The sequence below is a fragment of the Sphaerodactylus townsendi genome, linkage group LG14 (genome assembly GCF_021028975.2).
Source record: "Sphaerodactylus townsendi isolate TG3544 linkage group LG14, MPM_Stown_v2.3, whole genome shotgun sequence".
In the NCBI taxonomy this organism is placed as follows: Eukaryota; Metazoa; Chordata; class Lepidosauria; order Squamata; family Sphaerodactylidae; genus Sphaerodactylus; species Sphaerodactylus townsendi.
In genome coordinates this window covers 23,163,750-23,189,789 of record NC_059438.1, presented here as the reverse complement: position 1 = coordinate 23,189,789, position 26,040 = coordinate 23,163,750, and the positions used below count along the sequence as shown (strand labels likewise).

The window sequence follows — 26,040 nt, the reverse complement described above, 5'->3', positions numbered from 1 at the left end:
TTTCCATCTCAGAATCCTCTTGTGCTTTTGGTCAGGGGGACGATAATATATTCCTAATGTTAAACTATGCTTCACCCCTGGTATTGATATCCACAGTGCTTCTGTAGAGGAATCAGCTCCCCCCTGCATTGTCTATTTTATGTGACACTATGCTCTCTTTGATGTAGAGGGCCACCCCACCCCCAATACGCCCTGTCCTATCCTTCCTGTAGAGCCTGTAACCTGGGATAACAGCATCCCACTGGTTCTCCTCATTCCACCATGTCTCTGTGATGCCCACTATATCAATGTCCTCCTTCAAAACTCTGTACTCCAGCTCCCCCATTTTAGGTGATGTGGGAGTAGGAGATGTGGAAGGCCTGTCCTGAGATCCCGAAGAATCCCTGCCAGTCTGAGTAGTAGACAGTAAGGCATGGGTCTGATTCAGTGTAGGTCAGCTCCGTGTGTTCATGACTGACTCACACAGCAGTTTTACAAGCTTCCCAGTTGCAAGCTGGTGAGGGTGCATAAACACTGGTCCCTACAGAGCACAGTCCCTTGTAAACCCTGGGAAAACAGTCCAGGGGTCACATGTTTTATTCAGAGGATTCTCTGGCTAAATTCCTTAATTCACAACTGCGGTCCAGCTTTTTTGCAAAGCTAATTGCCACTTCAGTTGGTGTTTTTAAAAAAATCTGGGGTGCCCTCTGCTGGATTCAGTCTTTGCCATTTAAAACCTCTTATGTTGAAGTTGTGACCGATTGAATACACTGAGGTTTAACTGTCTGGTGTGTTTTTCTTTATGATAAAAACAATACAATGAAGTGGTTAGCTTTAATTAATAAAATCCACGCCCTCCGTTTCCTTACCGGTATGTTAGTGTGTTTGGTACACAGTTATGGAATAATCTGATGGGAAGAACCTGATGGGACATGTGATATAGAGGTGGATTCATCTGTGGGTGTGATGAATTGCGGTGGCAATTTAGGAAAGACGCAGGACATACCACTGCAATAACAGTGCTGTAAAACCAATTTTAAAAGCTGATTATGTATGGCAAACACAGATTCCTGTTTCTGCTGGGCAAGTTCTTCACCTGGTGCTGTGAACGCTGCTTGTCCAGCTTGATAATCCTTGAAGCAAAGGGTGGGGTGCTGGAGTCCCTTGCCTGTATTGCTTTTGTTTTAGCGAGGAAGGGTGGTAAATTGCCCTATCAGTGGTGGTGAACCTTTGGCACTCCAGATGTTATGGGCTACAATTCCCATCAGCCCCTGCCAGCATGGCCAATTGGCCATGCTGGCAGGGGCTGATGGGAATTGTAGTCCATAACATCTGGAGTGCCAAAGGTTCGCCACCACGGTCCTATGTGTTTACGTGAGAGGTCAAGTTAGACAATACAACACCATTTTGAAAGTCACACTTTGTATGTAGCTATAACCAAGACTGTAATTCACGCTACAGAGCCTTATCTTGGAAAATCCTCTCTCCTTTCACTATTCTGTCAGTTTTTCATAATTGTCTGTGTAAACAAAAGGGACAAATAGTTAAGCAACGTTGGGCATTATCAGCGCTGTCCCGTAGGCTTGCTTGTGTACATTTAACTTTTGCTTAAAGCCAGGAACCGTTTCAGAGGTTTCATAGCCAAATAATCAACCGCTTTCAAAGACGTTGGTAATGCATAGCATAACAGTTATTTCTTTTTTCATGGATAAGTTCCTGAGCCTAACTGAAGAAGATCTGAACAAATTTGAATCCCTCACCATGGGTGCTAAGAAGAAGTTGAAGACCCAGCTGGAGTTGGAAAAGTAGGTGTTAAAGAAAACAGGGGGAGATTGCCTTTCTTCCCTTCTTTCCTACTCCATGCTTGAGCAGGAATCAGAAAGATGTACTTTGTATTGGGGAAGATGTACTCTGAGGAAAGTCTGGCACGAAAGCCCGCGTTTCAGGTCTAGCAGAGCCACCGGGTGTCAAGTGTTGTCTTTTTTCTGGTTGTGGCCAGGCAGGCTTTGAAAGTATTGTCCATGCATCAAGTTTGTGTGATCTTTCATCGAGGCTGGCGATCCAGCCAAGCAGAGGCGTTCAGTGGAAGCGCTGCAGAGAGAAGACTTGACCCTCTGGTGCTTATCACTGTCCTGGCACTTCCAGAGTGACATCATTGACATGACCAGTGTCTTGTGCTTCACAGCCTGTCTGTAGTTAGGAGGTCAACTGGCTCTGGGGCTGATGCTAGTTTGGGGTTGGGTGTTGGGGCATCGGTAGCTCAAGTCCTCTGCAGACTCTGATCAATAAAGTGCGAGGGGAGAAAACCATCAAGCCCCCCCTTCCATAGTTTCGTCCATGGCAGAAGTAATTTTTCAAAGAATGCGGCTTTTGCAGAATCGGGGTTGGACTATATTGGAGCCTGATCAACAAACTGAAATTGCTTAGATGCTGAAATGGAAAGTTTGCTTTATAAGTTAGTCAGCAGCTAAAGACATTCCTGTGGTAACAGACATGCTTTTTGATGTGCCAGCATTGTATAGCTGTTACAATGTTGGTCTAGGTAGGATCTGGAAAACCCAGGTTTGAATCCCCACTCATGCCATACAAGCTCACTGGGTGCCTTTGGGCTAGTAGTCACATACTGTCAGCCTCATGGGTTGTTGTGAGGATAAAATGGAGGGAAATGATGTAAGCCACCTCGGTTCCCCACTGGGGAGAAGGGCAAGGGGCAAATGCATTAACTACCAAATCCTCCTGAGCGAAACCTCTAGGATTGTCTATTGGTTGAAGTTAACTGTGTGAAAGGGGTTTGCAGAGTATGGTTGATGCTGTCCTAGTAATGTATTTTGTAGAATTGCCTTAAAACTCAAATCCTGCCTTGAACTCCTTTTTGGAGGAATGAGGAGATGCACTATTAGACACCTGTGCAGGTAGATTGGCCTGTCTGAAAACGGTAGTCCTAAGAGTGCTGCTCTGGGTGGAAGCTTATTTTAACCAAGGACTTCTTTTTTCGCTTTAGGGAAAAGTCTGAGAAAAGGACCCTGAACCCAGCAGTGTCCCCTTCTGTGAGCAGCAGCGGAGTGGCCAGAGTTCCTCCGACTACTCACGTTGGACCGATTCAGAGCATCCGTGGGAACCATGCAGCAGGTATCGGGTGCTGCCAGGCATGGGCCAGCATGTCTTGGACAGGGGAGATCTGAACCTTTTGCAGTATGTCTTCTCCTTTTGCTTGTCGCCCGACAGGTTGCGCCGGTCTTTTGAGCTGCTTGTGGCTAAGCTTGGACTCTAAATGAGTGGGGATAGGACTGGGGAACCAGCGTGGTGTAGTGGTTAAGAGCAGGTGCACTCTAATCTGCGGAACCAGGTTTGATTCCCCACTCTGCCACTTGAGCTGTGGAAGCTTATCTGGTGAACCAGATTAGCTTGTGCACTCCAATGCACACCAGCTGGTTGACCTTGGGCTAGTCACAGTTCTTTGGAGCTCTCTCAGCCCCACCCACCTCACAGGGAGGAGATTGTCAGCCCCTTTGAGTCTCCTTACATGAGAGAAAGGGGTGTGTGTATAAATCCAAACTCTTCTTCTTTTCTTCTTCTGGACGATCCAAAATAGGAGGGTTTTTATTTGTCTGCTGTATTTTCAGTCACATGTTGCTTTATGGGGATACCTCTGCAGTGATTGCAATTACCCAGACAGAGTTTTAGTAGCAGCATCAGCAGCATCTGCATTTCCTGCTTTCTAAAGCACTCCTCTCCTCCTTTCCTAGAGCTACGCGTCGATGTGGATCAGCCGTCCACCACAATCCCCCGGGAAGGAAGCTCTTCTGAATACTCCAGTTCTTCCTCTAGCCCAATGGGGATCCAGACCCGGGAAGAGAGCTCAGACAGCGCAGAGGAGAATGAGAGACGTATGTAAAGTTGTCTCTTAGGGATTGTGGTGTGCCTCTGTTCAGCGACTAGCTGTGTCTCACCTCTGTCTATCCCGTAGGTGTGGAGGTCCACTTGGAAGCCTCAGAGAAGGAGAAGCCAGCCATGATCCTGAATCACTTCAGTTCCGGTTCAACCAGGCCGACTGCACAGGTCTTACCAGTGCAGAATGATGCTGGGTCCAGTCCGTCCGTGCACCACCCCTTGCCCGTGCAAATGATGGCCGCATGCTCCCCACACATCACCCCCATTAGGATACTAAACTCTTTGCACAAGCCAGAGCGGGGGAATGCAGACATGAAGCTCCTTTCGTCCTCTATGCACTCGCTTCTGTCTTTGGACGACCGGACAAAGTTTTCGTCTGGGCCCCCTCGAGGCAGCATCAAGATGGAGAAGAGCTTTGGGAACCCAATCATGGATGGGATGTTACCCTCTCCCCATCAGCCCCTGCAAGTGCCCTCAGGAGTTCCAGAAAATGGTTCCTCGGTCCCTTCCGTTAACTTTGGCCCACGCACCAAAGTGGTTCATGCTTCCAGCCTCGACAGAGGGGTGAAAACAACCCAGCCGCCAGGAATGATCGTAGAAACAAGTACCACGGCCACGGCCACCTCCAGCACAGTCTTCCACATGGCACGGCCACCCATCAAGCTCCTGGTGTCCTCTTCTGTTCCGACTGATTCAACGATTGTGGGGCAAAGTTCCTGCTCCGGCAATATGCAATTCAGCGTGTCTCCAGCAATAATCACCCCCCGGACTGCTCTCTACACAGCCAACACCAAAGTGGCCTTCTCTGCCATGAGCAGCCTGCCAGTGGCCCCGCTGCCCAGTAGCAGCTTCTGTGCAAACAGCAACACTGCCTCCTCCAGCAGCCACCCCTCCACAGCCTTCCCCAACATCACCAACCTGCCCAGCTGCCCCGCTCCCAGTTCCAGCCCCACGCTTTCCACTGCTGCTGAGAACACGTTCTACAACGGTGGCGGGGGCTCGCCCGGGAGCATCCCGGTGCCCAGTCAGACCCACCACCATCACCACCACCACCATCAGCAGCAGCCGACGCCCAGTTGCATGGCGTGCAGCTCCTGCGGCTGCAGCGGCAACTGTGGCTCAAGCGGCCTGACTGTCAGTTACGCCAACTACTTCCAGCACCCCTTCCCTGGACCGTCCATGTTCCCTTTCCCCTTCCTGCCCTTCAGCCCTCTTTGCAGCAACGGCTACGTCAACACACAGCAGTACAACAGCAGCTCCGCATTCCCTGTGACCCCCTCTCCTTACAACGGTGGCATGGCGCCAGACTCAGTCATGAGTGGGCAGTCCACGTTTGCGGTGCCGCCCATGCAGAGCTTCATGGCTGGTACGGCAGGGGTGTATCAGGCGCCAGGGATGATGAGCCACGGCAGCGGTGCGGGCCACAAAAAAAGTGGGCACCTGTCCTGTTACAACTGTGGCGCCAGTGGTCACAGAGCCCAAGACTGCAAACAGCCACCAATGGACTTCAACAGACAAGGTGAGGCACCTGCTCGTGTATCTCTGTTTGAAGATGGGAGAGGCAGCCATGGAAGCATCTGACAGTATTTTAAGCACAGGGCAGACCTGTGGAGGCCCATCTGCCACTTGCTGTAGGTCTTCCCGTCATTTGTGCTCCTGTCTTTCTTAAGCGTGAGCCACAAGAGTCTGGAAGCAAATCTAAAAAAAGGGGTTCTAAACAGGAGGAGAGGACCCCCAGCCCAGATAGCCTTGAGGGATCAGAGTGGGTTAATTTTAGCTCTTAGCAGGTGGGTTTGAGATATGCTTCTAAACTAATAAGCTTCTTTCAAGGTTATCTGTTTCTAATATGACACAGATCACTGTCTACTGTTCTGGAGGGTTGGAACTGCAGTGTGATGTAGTCGATGTGAAAAATGGAAGATGCTGACTTCTCTTTCTTCTCCCTGCAGGTACATTTAGGCTAAAATATGCTCCGCCAGCAGAAAGTCTAGACTCCACAGACTGACGATAACTCCACAGACTTGCTATTTTGTGATGGCGAAAGCCCTGGGCTAATCAGGAAGCTTCATATTGGAACCCGAAAAGTCCACTTGTTGAGCTTAATGTATTTTTTTTAATCCAAAGGTGCTCTACTTCACTACGGTCAGAGGGAACTGACGTTTAGGGGGCTATTCAACCCACTTTTACCGATTGCCAAATTATAACATGGATCTTAAATGTCGGGCCTTCCAGATAGCAGGTGAAACTGGCCAATTAACCCTTTTCTGTTGTACATCTGCTCCTGCCCTTTTTGCTGAAGATTGTTGCCATTACTTGGACCTGTGGGGCTGAAAACTCAAAACTCCCGGGCAGCTATGTCGGAATCTGGAACGAGAGCAAGAGGCTGATGGCAAATTAGCCATTTGCGGGCGAACGCTTGACAGGCCAAGGTTTGGCCAAAATGCCTACTTTTCCTCCAAGCAAATCAGGCACTGAACTCTGGGATTTTAAAGGATTGCACTACAGAAGAATGTATAATTCTGTTCCGAATGTCTGCGTTTGTAGCAGGCGGGTACACTGAGACCAGTGCAGGAGAGGCACATTTCCAGCCGTCGAAAAACAGTCACCAGCAGATGTGAACTTCTAATAAAGAAATCTTAATGCCCTCTCCTCTCTCTTCCAAAAGAACAGTGGTGAAAGTTTCAGTTGACGCTAGAAATGTTTATGCTGCTGCTTGTCGGCATTTATTCCTGAACAGGACTCGGTTACTAGCAGCAACTTAAATGTAGTTTCCAGGGGTCTGCGGCCAGAGCTGAAGATTGTAAAAGATTGTGGTTTTTTTTTTCCTTTTCAGAAGTTTCTCTTGCTCCCTGACTCCTACGATCGCGTTGCCCATATCTTTGGTTTCCTTTGCAGGAAACAGTACTCTGCCTTAGTAACAAATTCTAAGCTTTCAAACTGTAGCTGCAGTTTGCAACCTGTTGTTTTACTGAACATAGCAAAAATTGCATAGCCTTTCGCGACTAGCAGAAGTCACTACCCAGGAAAGAGGTGGCAGCTGTCATTATAAAGGGTTCCCACCCAGCCTCTTCTATCGAAATACACTCTAGAGTATTCGCTTTGATGTTAGCTACTGTGTGTGCATTGCCGCAAACTTCAAATTAGCTTTGGCTGAAGCCAGCCCGTTGCATACAGCAGTCTAGAAACAATACAGATCTTACAAGCAGGAGGAAAATCTCTTGCACAAATGCCACGCGCTACGTTGTTTCAGTGATAGGGCTGAAACCTAAAACTGCTGTGCCCACAGGTGATGTTACATAAACTGGGGTGGTTCTGGCAAATGAATATGGTCAACGGCAGCTGTTGGGCATTAGCCAAGCCTCCTTTCTGCAAGTATATGTGGTACTAGAATACATGCTCTGTTGCTGGGTATGACAGGGGCCATCATAACTAGATACATAATGTGGGTGGCAGTAAATGTTGTTGCATAACAGCAAAGGCCATGACTTTTTTCCTGAAAACAAACGAACAGTCTGGTGTATTCCTTTGCTCAGAGGCATCCAATGGGTTTGGGTTTTTTTTTTTAAAATACATCTCTGGGATGAAGCTTAGCATGAGACTCATGCATCTTTTGGGCTTAATGGAAACCAAGTCCAAAGCTGTAACATCTGGTTTTCTAGTAGCCCACAATACAATTTCAGTCACTTCTATGCAATCTGCAGCCAGTCTGGCTTAAGCAAACTCTTATCTAAGCAAGTTTGCCATGAATGACTGAGAGAAGGCGAAGATGTGTATTGGTGGCCAAGAGAGAGGACATGTCAAATGGTATCACAGGCTGATGAAAACCGACAGAGCAATTTGCTTTGCCTTAATAGTAGGAACATTTTGCCACTCTGTTTTGCACCTTTTACTTAAGGGGTAGCCTTCCAAAAGGCATGGGATACGTACTGAAAGCCAAATGTTTCCATTTGAAAACAAATTAGCACGCATTTTTCTGGAACAGCAGAAAGCCTTCACCCAGGGCTCTTGGTTGGAAACTCTGGCGTACGAATAACCATCATCAACTTGACTGGGCATCTTCAACTGGAAAAACTGGCTAAACTATCTTACAATTAGGGCTTTAGAAATCTGAGATTTTTTTTCCTTCATCTAAAAAGGACTGCTTTCTTAACTGCCCCTTCTTCTTTTGGAAGAAATTATCTGAGGCAAATGAAAGAACCACAGGAAAAATTTTAAAGAAACTTTGTTCACTCCGAAACAGTATTTGAAGCTGTAGAAAGTGTGCCTAAGAATACAGTTACCTTATCAAGAAAGACCATACAACAGAGCTCAAGCATATATGAAAATGGACATTTTTTTAAAAAATGACACTGTTTGGTTTGAATCTGTGTGTATGAAAAGGACCTTTAACGGTGCAGCTTGGCTTCTCTCGTGGAAGAGATGAAGCGTTAATGCAGAACCACCAGCAACCCTGGCCTCAATGGGATGAAACGCAGCTTCTACTTATTATCCTTAATGTGGCATGGCAAACTCGGGTAGAAGTAGTTCAGCGCCTACTAATAGTAGTGATATAGATGTATGTGGGTGCACGTGGAACTCCTGCTAGGTCTTAGCTAATGGGAAACAGTACAGTACAAGCTACCTTCGGGCAGTGACTGATAAACGCAGGATCTGTCTGGAGTATCTGTCAACCCCCCCCACCCCCCACACCATGTTTCATGCCGCCCCAGAGCATACCCACAGATACCACATGCTGCAGCTCTCGTCTCCAACTTGCTATCAAGCTGGTAAAGGCCTTTTTTTTTAAAAAAAATGGAACATATTTATACTCACCTAAACTGCTTTGCTGGATGTGGCCAAAGGTAGGAATACAAGGAGCAGTAATTCAGAATGCTACCAACATCCAAATAACTGTCAGTGTTGTAACCCACCCTTGGGACTATTTCTGCATTTTTTACACATGTAGAAAGAAAAGCCTGCCTCTCGCAGGGCAGGTAAGTGTGTTTCTTTTAGGACGTAACATCCCTCTAAGAATTAAGGAAATTCCTCAGCCCATTTTGAGCCATTTCTTTTTACATCTAGTATTATGGGAAAATGTGCATGTAACTTTATAAATATTAAAAAAAAAGTTTTGTAAATATTTAATATTCGCCTAATTTGATTTGGAATTGTAAATGTCAAGTATTCTGGTATTGGAATTTTTATGTTTTATTATACTTTGTTAAAGGTAAAATTGTACATTTTTAGGATGTTTTTATCCAAGTAAAATTTAATGTACTGAAAAAAGTAATTAAAGACCATAGTAGTGTCTTTTCAGATATCCTCACTGTTTAAACTCCCCACCCAGAGGTCAAAACTAAACTTACTAAACTTAAGTCAGCAGACGAATAGTCAAACACACATTTTATCAAAAAGTGATGGAGGCTGCAGGGACACTTGAAAACCTGTGCTGCTTCTCTGCAGATTTTTCTTTAAGTGTTGGAGCATCAGCAGGGACTATCCTGCTGCTTGGACGAGAGTCCCACCAGCCTCTTCTGCAAAATCACTCTTTAACGCTTGGCCAACAGACACCATTCATTAGTCCGTTTAGAACCGTGGTGGCGAACCTTTGGCACTCCAGATGTTATGGACTACAATTCCCATCAGCCCCTGCCAGCATGGCCAATTGGCCATGCTGGCAGGGGCTGATGGGAATTGTAGTCCATAATATCTGGAATGCCAAAGGTTCGCCACCACTGGTTTAGAAACTAGTTCTTGAACAAGCCGGGTTTTTTGCGACGGAAGACAGTACCCAGGTTCTCCTCCAACTGGCATGCTGGTGGTTTTAGTTACCATAATAATCAAGGCAGGTGTACAACAGGTACTGTCACAAATATTACACCCATGCGTACTCCAACTCACTAGGTGAGCAACATTTCAACATTATCTTACAATCATAAATATACAAGAAAGATTTTTGTAAGTCAGTACACCGTCAGGTATGGCTATATAACCTCTAGATTAGGTTTTTATTTCGGCAGTCCTTTGTCAAGCCAATAATTGTTGTATAAAGTATTCTTTTCCTTACTCCTCTAGGACCACAACTGTTTTTTCTTACACTTTATACAACAATTATTGGCTTGACAAAGGACTGCCGAAATAAAAACCTAATCTAGAGGTTTTATAGCCATACCTGACGGTGTACTGACTTAGAAAAATCTTTCTTGTATATTTATGATTGTAAGGTGGTTTTAGTTACGGCCACATGGGATCCTAACTGGGATCACAATAAACAGTGCTAAACTAGAATGGTGGCAGGTCAGCAAGTGTGGTTACCCTTCTGGCTAAGAGCGGTACTAGAATCTTTCCAAAGACAGGTCAGTGAATAACCACAACTTTGAATTGAACTGGAATGGAATAATCCAGATCAGTCTTTTTTTTAAAAAAAAATGTGTACAGGAATCACTCATTGATCATAGATGCATGTTTGTATATCAAGAAAGATCTTTAACTGAACAGAAGACAGGCTATTGGTAAAATTTTACAGTTAGGTTAAAAGCTCACAGTGAACACTTTAAAAATTGGAAGCAAGCACTAAACAGATGCATGCAAGTGGTACAACCCGTAGACATATCTGATGTCCAACAGTGTGCCAAGATGTAGCATTGCTCTCCCCCCCGTCTGCTGAGCAAAAATTAGCTTTCTATAACAGATGCATTTAAATTCACACACAGTAATATACAAGAGTTAACTTTTAGTCAGCCTGCTACATGTCACTGTACAGTCAGCTGGAAGCAGGACACTTAGCTGAAGTATCTTCCTTTTGCATAGGGCATAATCCTGCTTGCAGCAACGTTAACGTCTCGTCCCACACAACTGACCAGAAGCTTCAGTGATAGACTGAGCAGCTGCTCTTTGCAAGTTTAGATATCCCTTAGGGTTAGGGAAGGAGAAATTCACCCTCTCACTGAAATCAAATGTCATGCAGCTAATTAAGAAGAGTCCTGTGCTCAGACCTTGCGATTCATGCTGCAGGAAACCATGTTTTCAGTCAGGGAAATTCCTTGCCAGCCTCTCCTTTGTTCTGTTCCCATAAAGGTGAAGAACAAAGCGGGAGGAAGGGTTAATGTACCAAGAAACACTTTCAAGAATCACCAGGTGGCTCCTGGGGCCTTGCTGTCCCTTCAAAGCATCACCCTCTCAACGACTGTTTCTCTGAATAAAAATGCCAACGTTGTTTGAAAGAGTCATACAAGCCCACTTTGCTCGGGTGGATGTACAACTTGGATGCTATAGCTGACCAAATGACAAAGATTCCGGTTAGACTGAAGTTCCTCTTCAGATGGTTACTGTTAAGGACATAAACTAGTTTTAAAATATACAGTCCCTAAAACTAGATTTAAAGCTGTGGTGTGTGATATACATATATATATATATAATATTTAGCAAACCGATACTTTACCCTCTAAAGTGGCAGTACTGTAGAATAAAATTCCCTGCCACCACATGCGGTGACTTGTCAATCACCAAGGCAAAAGCTCTTGGCAAAGGAGACCAGGCCAAGAGACCTGGACTCATTCCCTTTCCGGGGGGTGGGGGGTGGGGTGGGAGGAACATTGTTAGGTCTGAGGAGGACTTAACAGAAGGAGATGTCACACTGAAGCATTTCAGTTTGCTATTAAGTGTTAGCCCAGCTCCTAGGATGACAGTAACTTAAAATTCCCTTTTATTGGCAACTTTAACACACATGGTATGATTTCAATCAGATTCCAGAGACTACAAAGCAAGCATGCCTGTGCAAACTGAGAGCAGGTTTACGAAGCTGGCCCGTCTGTCCATCCTGGCACCCCTCTGTTCCAATATTCACAAACAAAACAAAGTATGCTGAGAACACCCACTAAGCACGACTACCGTGAGCAGGTGGGTGACATCCCTTTCTTTTTTCCTGTGGGAGGGAAGGGTAAAAACTATCCTAGGCTACAAGCCGCTGGCCATGATTTACACAGAGGGTTGCGTGCCAAATGTTTCCTGGGAGGCGTACACCATGTACAGGAAGCCATCCTCGTCCTTCTCGCTTTCGTACACCTCCGAGATCGGCGTCGAAACGCTCACCATGCTGTGTCCGTTCACCAGTAAGAAGAAAGCCTGGTTGGAATTCAGCTGCAGGCGGCGTCTGCAAGATAGAAAAGTCTTCAGGAAACTGATGGGACCCACCAGGCTGAAAGCCAGCGCACAGTGCTAAGTATCAGGTGCCCGGGAAACAAAAGCGTGGCCTTGGAAAGTCCAGACTTTGCAAGAGCCTCATCCCCCCTAGACCACATCCTCAAATGACACAAGCTCTGGAAAGAGTGTGTGATTCAAAAAGGAGCAAGATCACAGATCTGGAGCAGAGGGTAGAACTGAACCTGGGGCCCCCTCCCAAGTTCAGTAATCTGGCTACTAGACCCAGGAAGCAGCCAGATACTCCTGCTTTATGCCGGCACCCAGTTCCAGCAGATAATTAGATCTCTCGTGCTTGGATCCAGACCTGCTTCATCCCTTAGAACCCTTCACGATATACTAAATTGCTGTAAGCTGCTCTGGAAACCAATTTTTCGTTGAAAGGCAACTGTGCCACACCAGATGAACACACCCCACCAGTTCAGATCAGCACTCTTATCTTCCAGCTTGAGATGAGTATCAAACACAGACGGGGCCTCCTCTGTGGTGGCATCATAACACAATAATGCCAGTACCTGCTTGGTAATTTTTAAAAAATTTATTTGCCCAGTACTTGCTTGGTTATTATTATTTTTAATCACCAGCATTTTTATGACGCATAATATTTTTCTCTTTTTTTTAATGGAAGAGCAGACAATGCCATATTCAAAATAAATTATAATATCTGAATTAAAGACTTTCATGTTACATGTAAATACCTGATAATTTTGATCAGCTCACTCATGTTGACATGGTCCGGAACCAGGAACTTGGTCTTATCCAGAACAGGAAGTTGCTTCTCTCCTTTATACCTTTCAATAATGACCTGGATAAGATAAGAAATCCTAGATTGAATGTAGCCTTTTTCACACAAGACCTGACAGGGTGGTATTCTGGTTCAAGGAAAAAGCCTGCTTTATGCCGGCACGCTTTATGCTGGCAAGCTTCGTTAATCCAAACTAGTAGAGTGTGCCACGAGAACAAAACAGGAAGGTGTGGATTTAAATAAGATTTTAGACATGTACGCCTGAGACTTTCTACTGTCTTCTGTTACCCTTACATAAGTAAGTGATTAAAAGAGACCCCCAAGATGGCAACAATTAAGCAACCAGGGCCCACCCTTTAAAACAAAACAAAAAAACACACAGGTGGGGCCTGCCTGGACCTGCCCTGAATTCCACCCCTTGGAGGAGGAAAATTACAATTCTTCCCCTGTTTCCACACCAGTGGACACAAAGTGTTTTCTTCCCATCCCTTAATTCTTTTGTGGGGGGAGGTTGAAAGAAGCTGGAGGGTGGAAAAGGAATCCTCTGCCACTGTTGACCATATCAACAAGTCCAATCGACTGCTACTCTTGAGAAAGCCCTTGGCTGTGTTTATCTGCCAGGAGGTCTCCTTGATTTAATCTCAGCACGGAAAGACAAACCTTTTGGAAATCTACTCACTGGTATCTTGGTTGGATGCTGCTCTCGAATAAGCCGGACATCTTCTACTCTCTGTTCTGCAGAGGAGAAAAAGAAAATGGCACCGCTAAGTGCTTGGAGAAGTGCTGCTCAGCTGCCTGATACATGGAGCATTTATTTTCCTTGGGTCTGCTCAGCCAGAATGGGAGATGCTCAAAGTCAGCCTACAGATACAAAAAGTGGGGTTGGATAGCTTTTGAATCTGTATAGCTAATTGACTGCCTTCCTAGCAGAACAATACCTGTGGCAAAGTTTGTTAACAGACTGGGTGGAGTCAGAAACACAAGAAACAGGCCCACTGGGAAGATAAAATAATGCTGAACTGGGCCTGGCATTCCAGAGCCCAACTGTAATCCACAGTGATGTGTAGGTAAACAAGAGCATAATTCATCCGGACTTCCTGCTGTCTTCTTAGTTTCAGTTTATTGATACAGTCATACACCAGCATAAACAATGCTATAAAAAAGTCGAGAACTTATAAAATAATCAAGAAAATCCCCTCATGTAAAAAATATTTAAACCACCAATGACTGATATTTATACACAGCTGCACAGAACTGGACTCTCCTGGGTATATGTAGTGGTTTATCATCTATACGGAGCAATCTGGTATAGTCCGAATCACGCCTTCTTAGTTAATGGAAACCATTTGCCTCGAGTTCAGAAGGAGGATTTGCTACTTCTCATTAAATAGCCAGGCCTGCCAAGCCATACGCTGTTTTCACAAGAGACACTTCAAAATAACGTGAGCATTTTCCGTTGACAGCATTTCAAGTAAAAAAAAGAGGCCTCTCTCATTTAAAAGTCTCTCTCTTCCATTTGCTATCCTTCCTTTCTATAGTGAAAACAAGGCAAAGAATGCATTTTCCAGCTCCTGTACGGATTACTACAGGCGCATCCCACTTCTTCCACTGTGGGTGGGTGGGTGGTTGCCAGGAGACCTCCCATCCAAGCACAGATCCAACCCAGTCCTGCTTAGCCGTACCCCAGGCATCTAGGAAGTGAGGAGCTAAACAAACATCACAAGAACTTGCGTGCTCAGATTCAAACTAACAATCAAGAAAGATTTCCCAGGCATGCTAAGCCTGCAGGCAGAGTCTTACAGACGCTAACTATGTTCAGTGTCCAGTTAAAACACTGATGGGAGACAGCTCAAGAAACCCATCCTTAAACATCACCCTAAGTTCCGGTCTGTCCGTTTTGCAGCACCCGCAAAAAACCAAAATTGACTTCACAGAATTCACGTCAGCATCTCGCAAGAGTTGCTTGCCTTTTTAAAGGCAAGCGGGGCTTTGTTTGAGGATTTCCCCTCAGCTGAGCTTAGGCAAGAACGAAAACAAACACACAGCCTGACCTTTACTTTCATTTTCTGCAGCCCAAACAAAGCGAGGGTTCTTGTTCCTCTCCAGCACCCAAGCCGGAGAACCAGTTTAGGCCGCACAGAAACAGCAACAAAACAGTCAGCCAAATGATTTCCGTGCTCTTTTAAAGGGACAGGGAGCTCCACAAAGACAAACTTCACATTTGAATTTCACCAGAGCCTGGGACATCTGGCTTCCTGGATCGCATTACACAGCTCGAGCTGAAGCAATGGGCCCTGTGCAAAACTAAATGTTTTTGCTCCCTCGTCACTAACTAAACTAATCGATGCGTGCAACTGGGGCCTTCCATGTTTTCCTCCCGTTCAGGTGTGGACACAGGGAAAATGGTCGCCCAGCTATTCAACTCACCCCACAGATCCCAACAAGCAACACAACCAGGAAGTGTTTGGCTTCCAAGGAAGGGCCAGGGGACAAGCAGAGAAGGGGGTCTGACCCCTGTGGTTGGGGATGACCTCAACCTCCTCCCCCCCACGATGTTCAACAGAGACAAAAACACAAGATCCTGTCCTGGGCAGGGATAAACAGGGCACCGGCCTGTCATCCAGGGAGGAAAGGACAGGCCGCAGAGGGACCCCACAAAGGCCAGGAGAGGCATAAAGGGATCCCACAACCTTATGTCCTGACCATGGTCCCTTAGGTGACAGGTCTCCATGCTGGGAAGAAGAATCACAATGCCATTCCTAGTCATCTTCATCCAGAGTCACAACCCAGGCACGAGGCACGAGGGGGGCCGAGAGAAAGAGAAGCCCAGGCAGGAAGGAAAGGAGGTGACTGCTCCACTCCCCCATCTTTCTCCCCAGCAAGGTCACTGCTTCAGCGCCCCCCCCCCCTTCCTGGCAGGTATCACACCCTTCCCCACATTTGCTCTCCCCCCTACCCAAAAGCAAAACACCTCAAAGGCACGTCCACCGCTCCTCTCCAGGGTCAAGGTCCCCGGCCCCATTTCCCCACCACCCGCAGGACCCTTCCCCACGGATGACGACCCCCCCCCAGGGAGATAGCCGCCATCTGCTAAAATCCACTAGCCCCCAGCCCCATTACCCAACAGTGCCCACCTCCCCAGTGATGACGACCCCCCCATGGAGACAGCCACAGCCCCCCAATTTCCTTTCCCTACCACCCCCATATCCCCTCCCCACTGATGACGACCCCCCCCAAGGAAGACAGCCGCCATCTCCTAAAGCCCACCGCCCCCCAGCCCCATTACCTTACAGTGCCCCCTCCTCTTGAGGACCCCCCCCCGAGAGACAGCCCCTCCTCAAGGCCCCCTCCCGGGCCCACTCCTCCACTGACCGCTTCTCCCCCTGAGGAAACCCCCCTCCCCTTCAACCTGCCCCCCCCCCGATCTGCGGCCCCCTCCCCCACCAAAGGTGCGTCGCTGCTTGAAGCTCTTCTCCGACGGCATCGCGGCTCCTCCTCCGGGTCTCTCCTTCCTCAGCGGCGCCGACCATCAACCCCGGAGCCCGTCGGCGATCAGCTGACCAGCCCTGGCCCCGCCTTCGCCGGGACCCTGACGTCACACCGAGGCGAGCGAGGAAGGGGGAAAGAGGCGTGCCCTCGTTGCCCGCACTCCGCCGCCTCCGCGCCGAGGTTTCGCCGCGCGCTACTGCGCCTGCGTAGCGGACGCCGAGCGGAAGAGGGGAGGGGGAGGGCGCCGCCGAGCAAGCGAAGCGCGCCTGCGCAGACAGACCCGAGCGCAGGGAGGGAAAAGGGGAGACGTCGAAGTGCCGCAGGGCGTGCTGAGCCATCAGCAGGCGGGCGCATGCGCACAAACGGTGCCTGGCCTGTTGTCATGGTGACCGCAGGCGCAGGCCTTGGTTGGGGCTTGGTTGAGATGAACACGTCTTTGCCCCTAACCCCGTGGTTAGTTTGTGTGAATGCCTGGAAAAGACACGAGTCTCTGTATGCATGACTTAGCCCAACTTGGAGCTATTTGTCTATTTGGTGGTGCCATTGATTGATTCTAGTTAGGCCTGCCACCAGTGGTGGGATCCAAAAATTTTAGTAACAGGTTCCCATGGTGGTGGGATTCAAACTGTGGCATAGCACCAATGGGGCTGGGCGGGGCACGATGGGGCGTGGCCAGGCATTCTGGGGTGGGGCATTCCTGGGTGGGGCTGTGGCAAGGACGCAGCCCCTGCGCCAGTCCTTGGGCGGGAAACGAATGTACGCAGGCGCAGGCTGCTACGCACGCCGGTGCACCTCCTGCTAGACTGCTTCAAGTTCTGCGCGCTACTGCTGAGAGGAGGGGCGTCACTAAGGCAAAAATCACATGACAAAATCACCAATTAGTAACCCCCTCCCGGCACACACAAATAATTAGTAACCTACTCTCGGGAACCTGTGAGAACCTGCTGGATCCCACCTCTGCCTGCCACCCTCCAGACGGGTCCACTGTAATAAATACAATGGGGGTGGGCGCTCCGTAGAATTTAAAACACTCTGCACCAGGTAGCTTAAAGTTAACTAGAATTCAGTCATTTACAGCGCCTCAGATAATTCGATATGAATGAAAAACATTAGACCAATAATAACTGGATGTTTTGTCTTTTCCAGGTAAATTATAGATTATGGTTTTCGAAAAGGATTGTGGTTTTCAAATGAACAGCAATAAAGTACAGAGTTGTTGTCTTTATAGTCATTTTTCCAGCACACACAAGTGCTGACACAAAAAATATAGAAATAATTCCCAATTTAAATGTGCACAAATATATATTGAAATTTGGAATTATTTCTATATTTTTGTGTAAGCTTTTGGTGTGTGGTGCCGTGTGGTTTCCGGGCTGTATGGCCGTGTTCTAGCAGCATTCTCTCCTGACGTTTCACCTGCATCTGTGGCTGGCATCTTCAGAGGATCTGCATCTGTGGCTGGTATCTTCAGAGGATCTAGCATGGAATACTAAATGGAAGAGTGCAAGATACCACAGATGCAGGCGAAACGTCAGGAGAGAGTGCTGCTAGAACACGGCCATACAGCCCGGAAACCACACAGCACCCCAGTGATTCCGGCCATGAAAGCCTTCGACAATACTTTTGGTCTGTCCTGGAAAAACGACTATACAAAAAGTCTACTTTGTTGCTGTTTATTTGAAAACCACAATCTTTTATTAACAGTCTTCTATCTTTACTTGCAAAAGTGATTACTGATATAATGTTTTTCATTCTTATAAAATTATCTGAGGCATTGTAAATGACTTATAACATAATCTCCGCTTTGCAGGGTGAACTCTATGACATAATCTGCTGAGGTACCCCCAAATGCCACCCTCCTCAGGTCACCCTCCTACCTTCTCCCCCAAATATCCTGGAATTTCCCAGCCAGTGTTGGCAACCCTGAGTCTAGTGCATCACCTAAAATTAAATCCAGTTTTCTCCATATGAGGTCTGCCAGGTTTCTTTGCTGCTGCCAGCCTCTAAGTTCCCTGTGGAGCCCCTTTGGGTTCAGAAAGACAGCTGCTCAGCAAAATTAAGCAGAAGGCAAGCCAGTGGCCCATTAAATATTAGCAGAGTTTCTTCCATCGAAAGGATGAGTGAGTCATTGCTGGCTTCCTCAGATGCATGAAGCTACTCATTCTTCAGTTTTCCTAAAAACTGCATGAAGCTATTCATTTCTGCAGTTTTCCTAAAAGCTGCAAAACAAACAGGAAAAATGAGGGGGGGAGCACAACAGTTTAAACAAGATTTAATCAAATGGGTAATCTGTCCACTCAGGCTGAGGACAACAGCCAACTCTGGATAGATAGGAATGGTTAGATTAACAGAAAATTAGATTTACAAGACAATCCTCAGCAGTCACTTTCTAATTGTGCCTCCTACTATCATACATCAAAATTCCAAAGGTACCTTCAGACTGAGAAAGGTCCAAGGCCACTGGACTAGGCACTCTTTGACTGTCTCAAGGACCTTTTTATTTTTTTTTCCAATTTATATCCTGCCCTCCCCTTTATGTGAAGTAATGCTGTGTTTGTCAAAAGAGCCAAAAGAAGCTGTGCATCCTATATTCCTAATGTGAGCATGCTAATGTACCTTGGGGAATCCTAAAATTCAGCCTGCTAGACTTCCAGGCATCGACTGTGACAGGATTGTATTTGTGGTTAGGAAGAAAACGTGAGGCTTATTGCGGAATGCTCTGGTCACAATCTGCAGATCACCAGACATTTAATTACTGATTAGTCATAGCTAAGTATTTCCGGTAAGTAGAATTATATGGGCTCTCTGTGTGAGAAAGACATCCTTGATGTCTAATAAGGTCTGTCCAGTCACCTGCAGAACCTGTTTTCCCCTGTAATGTGGTTCCATAGTTGCCAGGTATGCTAAATCCAAAATTAGAAAAGGAAGGACATCCGACATGATTGCTGGAGTTAAAATGAAAGGTCCAATTAAAAAAGCACAGGTTACTTCTGAGTAAATGGAAGAGTGCAAGTTGGTAGCAAAGTGGGCATCTTCATCAGACACCCATCAAATGGTGATGACCATGTGTTTGAAGTTTTGTTTGCACATCAACAATAATGTGTTTAGATGGTGCCAAAGCCAGAGGAAATTTAACTTGGGGTGGGCACCAAATTTTTGGTGGGCATGACTGAACAGGAATATTTCTGGGGCTTGGAAATTGTAGCCTCCATTTTTAAAATCTGCCGTCATGTTTGTTGCTATTTTATTGTTAATGTTGGCATCATATATATTATTTTTACGTTACAATTTAAGACGTAACTGTAAATCTAAACTGAGCATGGACAGGCATGGAGTTCAACTGCACTGCTTTTTTCTTTTAAATTCAGCACCCACTTCAGCCTGCCATCAAATCCAGATAAAATAATTTCACATTGCAGAAGCTGGATGGGGGCAACGTCCCCCTATGCCTCTGATGGCTTGGAGCCCTGCCACATCTCCCTCTCAACTGTGCAGCTCAGGCAGGCGCAAGGGATTTTTTGCCCCTGAGCAGATGGCAAGAGGAGGACTGGAAGGCCATTGCTTTCCCCGCTGTAATCCAGTGCGACTTCCAAGAGACTTGGCATCAGAGCCGGAGGGAGTCACCAGCAGCCTTTCCTGGCTCTGAGGCCTAGGCCAGGGGTGCTCACTCTGGAGTAGGAGCCAGCCTAACTGAAAGCCACTGGGACTTCCTTTCCAGGAGGCAGGCAGGCATTGCTCTGAATTGCATGCATGAGCTGGTGCTGAGTGATTGACAGGCCCTTTCAATATCCCAAGACGCAGCTGTGCTTTCTCTGGCCCATGTCCTTGGTTGCTGCAAGACAAACTCACCCGTTTGCTTTACGTGAGCTCCACCATGCATTTCTTCTTTAGTTTCGCACACTTCGGTTTGCACCGATTTTGCAGTCAATTGCACCAGACCAGTATCATTGGCGAATGTTTACATTTTTAAAAAATGCAATCTTTCTACAGGTGGCGGTGTTGTGCGTGCACATAAAAAAATAATAATGTCGTCTTTTAAAAGTACTCTCTGATCTCCTAGCCCCTTTCCCTTGGGAAACAAAAGAGGAAAAACACCCACGATTTTAAAAAAGATTATTTGTTGCTGGATTAGCAGCGGTGGTTAAATAACGATGATCTTTGGAGTGATTTCCAAACAATAAAAAGTTCTGGTTTCTAACCTTATGTGTTACGCGGGCAGCTGTGAAGAAAGCTCTGCGAAGGCTTTGCAGCCGGGAGCCTCGTTGGCGCAGTAGGCAGCGCGTCAGTCTCATAATCTGAAGGTCGTGAGTTCGAGCCTCACACGGGGCAGGGCTTTCTTTTTTCGCCCCCGCAATTTGAGGGTCGCTGTTGCTGCTCCTGCTGGGGGAAACGCTAACGGAGGTGTGATGTTTTGCACTCTACCCCAGACAGTCTGTGCAAGGCAGAGAGATGCACTGAAGGAGATGCATAACCAGATCTGGGGCGCACCAGCTGTGGGGAGCATGCATTTGTAGCTGCAACTGCGAGGGCAGAATTATAAAATTAAGCGTAGAGAATGCATGATTGCCCATAGGGGATAATGGAAAGCACGCCTGCCCATACAGTGCTTTCCAATCTTCTATGATCAAACTGCTTTCCATTATTAGCTATGGACACGATTACTTTCCCATTATTCTCAATGGCCAAGCGTGTTTTTCACTACTCCCTATAGGAAAGGTCCACAGGGAACAATGGAAAGCACCCTTGCCCATAGGGAGTATTGAAGAACGCGCTTGGCTTCTAAACGAGACCGTCAGTCCATCAAGGTCAGTACTGTCAGACTGGCAGCTGCTCTCCGAGGTCTCACACAAAGAAAGGTCTTTCCGATCAGGGATTAATCAGGGATTAAGTCTGGGCTCTTCTGCATGCCAAGCCTCAATCTGTTCCACTGAGCCAGATCCCCTGCTTCAGCGTTCAAAGAGCTTCCTTAACTCGCGGCAATCCTTACAAGCAGCCCTGCGAGGTAGGCCGGTGTCCATTTGGGCCAGGAGATGAAATGCATCCCTCCCTCGGGGCGGAGCCCCTTCAGGAAGCGAGGTTGGAGAAAGGGCGTTGCTTGCACCCTGTCTTTAAGCCCCTGCTGTGGAGCGCGGGGCGTGGCCAGAGGGACGCTCGCCGCCCAATAGCGGCGAGAGGAAAGAGGCAGTCGACCACGTGAGGGGCGGGGCGAGGGGAGGCGGCGGGGAAGAGACAGGTGCTGAGGTGGGCGGGAGGAGCCGGGCCGGGCCGCCATTGGCCAGAGGGGGAACGCGGGGGGCGGGCGCTTCCCGGTGATTGGGCCGGTGGGCGTGGCCGAGCGGGCGCCGGCGGAGGGTCTGTCAGGCGGCGGCGCCGGAGGGGAGCGGCGGGGCGGCCATGGCGGTCTGCGCGCGGCTCTGCGGGGTCGGCCCGGCGCGGGGCTGCCGGCGGCGCGGCTCGCAGCGGAAGGGGGCGGGCGGCGACAGCAGCGAGCCGGACACGGACCCGGAGGAGGGCGGCGAGGCGGAGGCGGCCGAGGCGGGGCGCGCGGAGGGGGGGTCTGGCCCGGTGCCGCCGCCGCCGCCGCCGCCCCCCCGCGCCCCCCTCTCCATCCTGGAGCTGCCCCCCGAGCTCCTGGTGCAGATCTTCGGCTCGCTGCCCGGCGCCGACCTGCCCAGCCTGGCTCTGGTCTGCAGCGCCTTCCGGCGCATCCTCCGCACCGACACCATCTGGCGACGGCGCTGCAGGGAAGGTAGGCCTCGCGCCGGAATCACACCGGATTGCCCCCGCTCGGTGAGGGCTGGCGAGGGACCCGAGGGTGCGGGGAGCAAAGGAGGGGGAGGAGCCCTTACGAAAAGGCCCTGCTGCCCATGGAAAGGCGATCTTAACCGGCTGGAGCGAAATAGGCCAGCTCCTGACTAGGGGAATGGTGACACCGGCCTACCTCGCAGGGCTGTTTGTAAGGATTGCATCGAGATCGCGCGCCTGAAGCGCTTTGGGCGTTCGAAGACGGCGACCTGCAAGCTGGGAACTGAGCACCCCCAGTCTGCACCCACTGGGCCTGTTTTTGAAGCAACTCTGGTCTTTGAACCTAGCTGAGAGGTGGCATTTATTTCCGCCTCCCCTGCAAGGTAGCAGAGTCTACTGGGCACCTTAAAAACTAACTCTCATTTGCATTGTGCGGATGCTGTCTGTGTGTTTGTCTGCACGCAGGAGTTTGTTTCTTTGGGTCCAGAAGGGCTTGCATAAAGGGGGTGGTGAGGAGAGCAAAGAAAGCCAAAGTCAGTGGCTCCAAACGGGGACAGGGTCTCACGAGTTAGTGGACTCCTTATCCGGCCCTGGCACACAGGTTTGTTAAAAAATGGATTGTAAATATTTGTTGTGATTGTCGAAGGCTTTCACGGCCGGAATCACTGGGGCGCTGTGTGGTTTCCGGGCTGTATGGCCGTGTTCTAGCAGCATTCTCTCCTGACGTTTCGCCTGCATCTGTGGCTGGCATCTTCGGAGGATCATGAAGATGCCTCTGAAGAGATCCTCTGAAGATGCCAGCCACAGATGCAGGCGAAACGTCAGGAGAGAATGCTGCTAGAACACGGCCATACAGCCCGGAAACCACACAGCACCCATTTGTTGTGATTGTTCGTACCTGCGTGGGCTGCTAGAAGTGGATTCTTGGGCTGGCAGACATAATCGTTGCAAACAGCTACAACACGAAGAGCTGTACTTCAAGTCTGATTCCTCAGGCACCCATAAACCGAAAGATAGGGCTTCGCCCTGCCCAAACCAGTTCTGAACTGCAAGAAACATCGCTTGTTCTGATCCTTGTCTTTAGTGCTTAAATCAGCAACATGACCACACTGAAACTTAAATTGGAAAGCGGTCATCAGGTCAAACGTTTCCAAAGTTCAAGGGAGTGGCAAAAAAAGAAAAAATGTGCCTAAAAGTCTGTGAGAATAAACAGGTTTTTTTTCCTGAGACAAGACAATAACAAATCTGGTGAGTTTTCAGACACCATAAATTCCAAAGTCAGGTTGTCACAACTGAAACAGCACTATATTTAGTTACCTTGCTTCCAAAGAGGAAGAGAGAAAGAATCAAGCCTCCGTGGGTGAGTAGAAGTGCATGGAGAAAGAGAATCCCTTTTAGATACCTAGATCCCAAGACATAGGGGCTCCTTCCGCACATGCAGAATAATGCACTTTCAAACTGCTTTCAGTGCTCTTCGAAGCTGTGCGGAATAGCAAAATCCACTTGCAAACAGTTGTGAAAGTGGTTTGAAAACACATTGTTTTGCATGTGCGGAAGGGGCCTTACTTACAGTGCAATCCTCAGGAGAGTTATTCCAGTGTAAGGCTGTTCGTTTCAGCAGCCTTAGACTGCAGTAACTCTGCATAGGATTGCAGTGTGAGGGCTTTGATATTGTCAACAAGTACTTAAAATTGGGCCCAGAAGCTGAGGAAGTCCGTTGTTCTAACACAAGCAAGGCCTGGTGTTTGTAGTTGGTGCCACATAATCATCTTGTAGCTGTGTTCTGCACCAGTTGAAGCTTCAGAAAGAGCCCTGTGTGGAGTAACCAGACTTTCCTATGATCACCATGTGGAAAACCTGTATAGATCACCCGTTTTGAGGTGGGTTTCATTGTGGTGGAGATGTGTGGACAATTGTGCTGACAAACAGAAGGCCCAACTCGGTGATCTCCTGGTCCCATTCAATGCTTTAATGGTATTATTGCTACATAAATTTAGTGCTGTCAGCATTCTTGGAACATGGAACAGTTTCTGCTTCCTGCCGCAAGAGCTGATGGCTCCCGTTAGACGGGAGGAAAGAAGTCGGGAACAGGCAAATGAGGTGAGGTCAGAGTATGGTGGTGAAGGTGCTGGGCTTGGATGATTCGGCAAGACCTCTGCTTTGCAAAAATGAATTTGAGAGGGGATGGTCAGCCCCCCTCTAGTTCCCAGCCCAGGAGCAAAGAAAAGGGCCTTCGACGAGGACTTTGCTGTGTCCAGCTTGTAATATGAGAAGCAGAAAAACAAACAAACTGTAGCATGCAGCTGTTGGTCAGAAGATGCTGGGAATAGATGGCACTTGATGTAGGAATAAAGTGTTCAGAGACTAAGTTCAGCGTGGTTACTCTCAGCAACCCTTTTACAAACAGCTTTTTCTAGTTGTGGCAACAAAGAAGAGATCCACGGCTGTTGTGTAGCCGATCATATAGTGAGGTGCAAGTATATTTAATGTATAAAGCTTTCCTCTGCACCTTGGTCCCTCCAGCCAAGTGCAACCCAGCAGGCAGGGACCGGGATTTATTTTATAATGTCCCTGCAATTTTTGGAATCCCAGATAGCAACAGTACGCTGGGGGGAGCTGCATGGGGCTTGGGCAGGCGTGTGTCAAGTTTCCATCCAGTGCGCATTTACTTTTCACTTGGCTGTGTAATGACTTTGCTTTCTCAGTTGTGTGAGAGAAAGTGTCCTTAGCATGCATGGTGAGTTTCTCCTTTAACAACTTCAAACAGCTTTCTCACGTCAGTGCTTGGGATGGTTTAGGAGCAGCAATGGCGTAGGAGGTTAAGAGCTCGTGTATCTAATCTGGAGGAACCGGGTTTGATTCCCAGCTCTGCCGCCTGAGCTGTGGAGGCTTATCTGGGGAATTCAGATTAGCCTGTACACTCCCACACATGCCAGCTGGGTGACCTTGGGCTAGTCACAGCTCTTCGGAGCTCTCTCAGCCCCACCTACCTCACAGGGTGTTTGTTGTGAGGGGGGAAGGGCAAGGAGATTGTCAGCCCCTTTGAGTCTCCTACAAGGAGAGAAAGGGGGGATATAAATCCAAACTCTTCTTGTTCTTCTTCTTCTTGTTCTTCTTGTTCTTCTTCTTTATTTATTTATGCCGTTCTCCCCCCATAAAACTCAGTTGGAGGCGGCTGTCAACCTTGAGCATAAAAAGAAGAAAAGTTTGGATTTATATCCTGCTTTTCTCTACTGAAAGGGGTCTCAAAGCAGCTTACAAACTCCCTTCCTCTCACCCAACAGGCACCTTGTGAGGTAGATGGGGCTGGGAGCGTTCTGATAAACTGTGACTAGCCCAAGGTCACCCAGCAGGCTTCATGTGAAGGAGCCGGGAAACAAACCAGTTTAGGATCCACCACTCCTAACCACTGCACTGCTGGCAGGGAATTATCAGAAACATCTGTGGGGATAAATACAGGATCAGATACATCCATGCTGAAAACATGAAGTCAGAGGTTGGAGTGAAACAAATGCTGGAGCAAAACATTGCATATTGAGGACTAATACCCGTAGGTCTTGTTACACCAACTGGGACCCCGCTGCTAAATTAGGGACTGTCCCCAGTACATACGTGAGATACTTCAGGGCACTTCTCTGTTGTCTGCAACTTCTGAACATTTTCTAGCATAGAGGTGTTGTGCCGCAGGCTGTCCTGTTGTCTCCTGTGCTAGACATGAGTTGATGCCCTCTGACCCGTCGGTCAGACCAGCTCCATCTGTCGCCAGCTATGAAGTCATACGTTTTGGACATACCCAACAAAGCTTTGCCGTTCAGTTCTCAAGTGCCGCCAGTGACTGCATTTGGCAGAGATGCGCTCTCCGGCTGGCTTGGGGGCACGATCTGCGGCTGCGAGGTCTGATTTCTGTTGTATAAATTAGTTCCATTTGTGGGATTTTTGCCAGGATTGACTCATCCTTATAGGGAGGATAATGCTTGGAACACTCCAAATGGGTTTTGTTTCATAAGTCTCCT

The 26,040-nt window shown here is 48.0% G+C and overlaps 3 protein-coding genes and 1 non-coding gene across 4 annotated transcripts in view; 3 read left to right on the top strand and 1 right to left on the bottom strand.

Moving 5' to 3' along the window:
• Positions 1-9,165, top strand: part of ZCCHC14 (zinc finger CCHC-type containing 14) — a 41,821-nt gene extending 32,656 nt beyond the window's left edge. Inside the window, exons 10-14 of the mRNA XM_048515295.1 lie at positions 1,693-1,784; positions 2,981-3,108; positions 3,726-3,866; positions 3,947-5,389; positions 5,820-9,165. Coding sequence (XP_048371252.1) covers positions 1,693-1,784; positions 2,981-3,108; positions 3,726-3,866; positions 3,947-5,389; positions 5,820-5,875 — 1,860 coding nt within the window. The 3' untranslated portion in view covers positions 5,876-9,165. The remainder of the gene's footprint in view (positions 1-1,692; positions 1,785-2,980; positions 3,109-3,725; positions 3,867-3,946; positions 5,390-5,819) is intronic.
• A 1,149-nt stretch (positions 9,166-10,314) lies between these two features.
• Positions 10,315-16,490, bottom strand: MAP1LC3B (microtubule associated protein 1 light chain 3 beta). Its single transcript, XM_048515296.1, has 4 exons — positions 16,238-16,490; positions 13,473-13,528; positions 12,747-12,853; positions 10,315-12,001 (listed from the first exon to the last, which is right to left on the bottom strand). Exons 1-4 carry the CDS (start codon positions 16,275-16,277, stop codon positions 11,827-11,829), a joined length of 378 nt encoding a protein of 125 aa, XP_048371253.1. The 5' UTR covers positions 16,278-16,490; the 3' UTR covers positions 10,315-11,826.
• A 4,048-nt stretch (positions 16,491-20,538) lies between these two features.
• Positions 20,539-20,611, top strand: TRNAM-CAU. The gene has a single exon. It is a non-coding gene; the product is annotated as a tRNA-Met (tRNA).
• Positions 20,612-21,663: 1,052 nt separating this feature from the next.
• The window catches only part of FBXO31 (F-box protein 31), a 29,840-nt gene continuing 25,463 nt past the window's right edge, over positions 21,664-26,040 (top strand). Inside the window, 1 exon segment of the mRNA XM_048515528.1 lies at positions 21,664-22,031. Within this exon segment, the coding sequence (XP_048371485.1) occupies positions 21,677-22,031 (355 nt within the window). The 5' untranslated portion in view covers positions 21,664-21,676.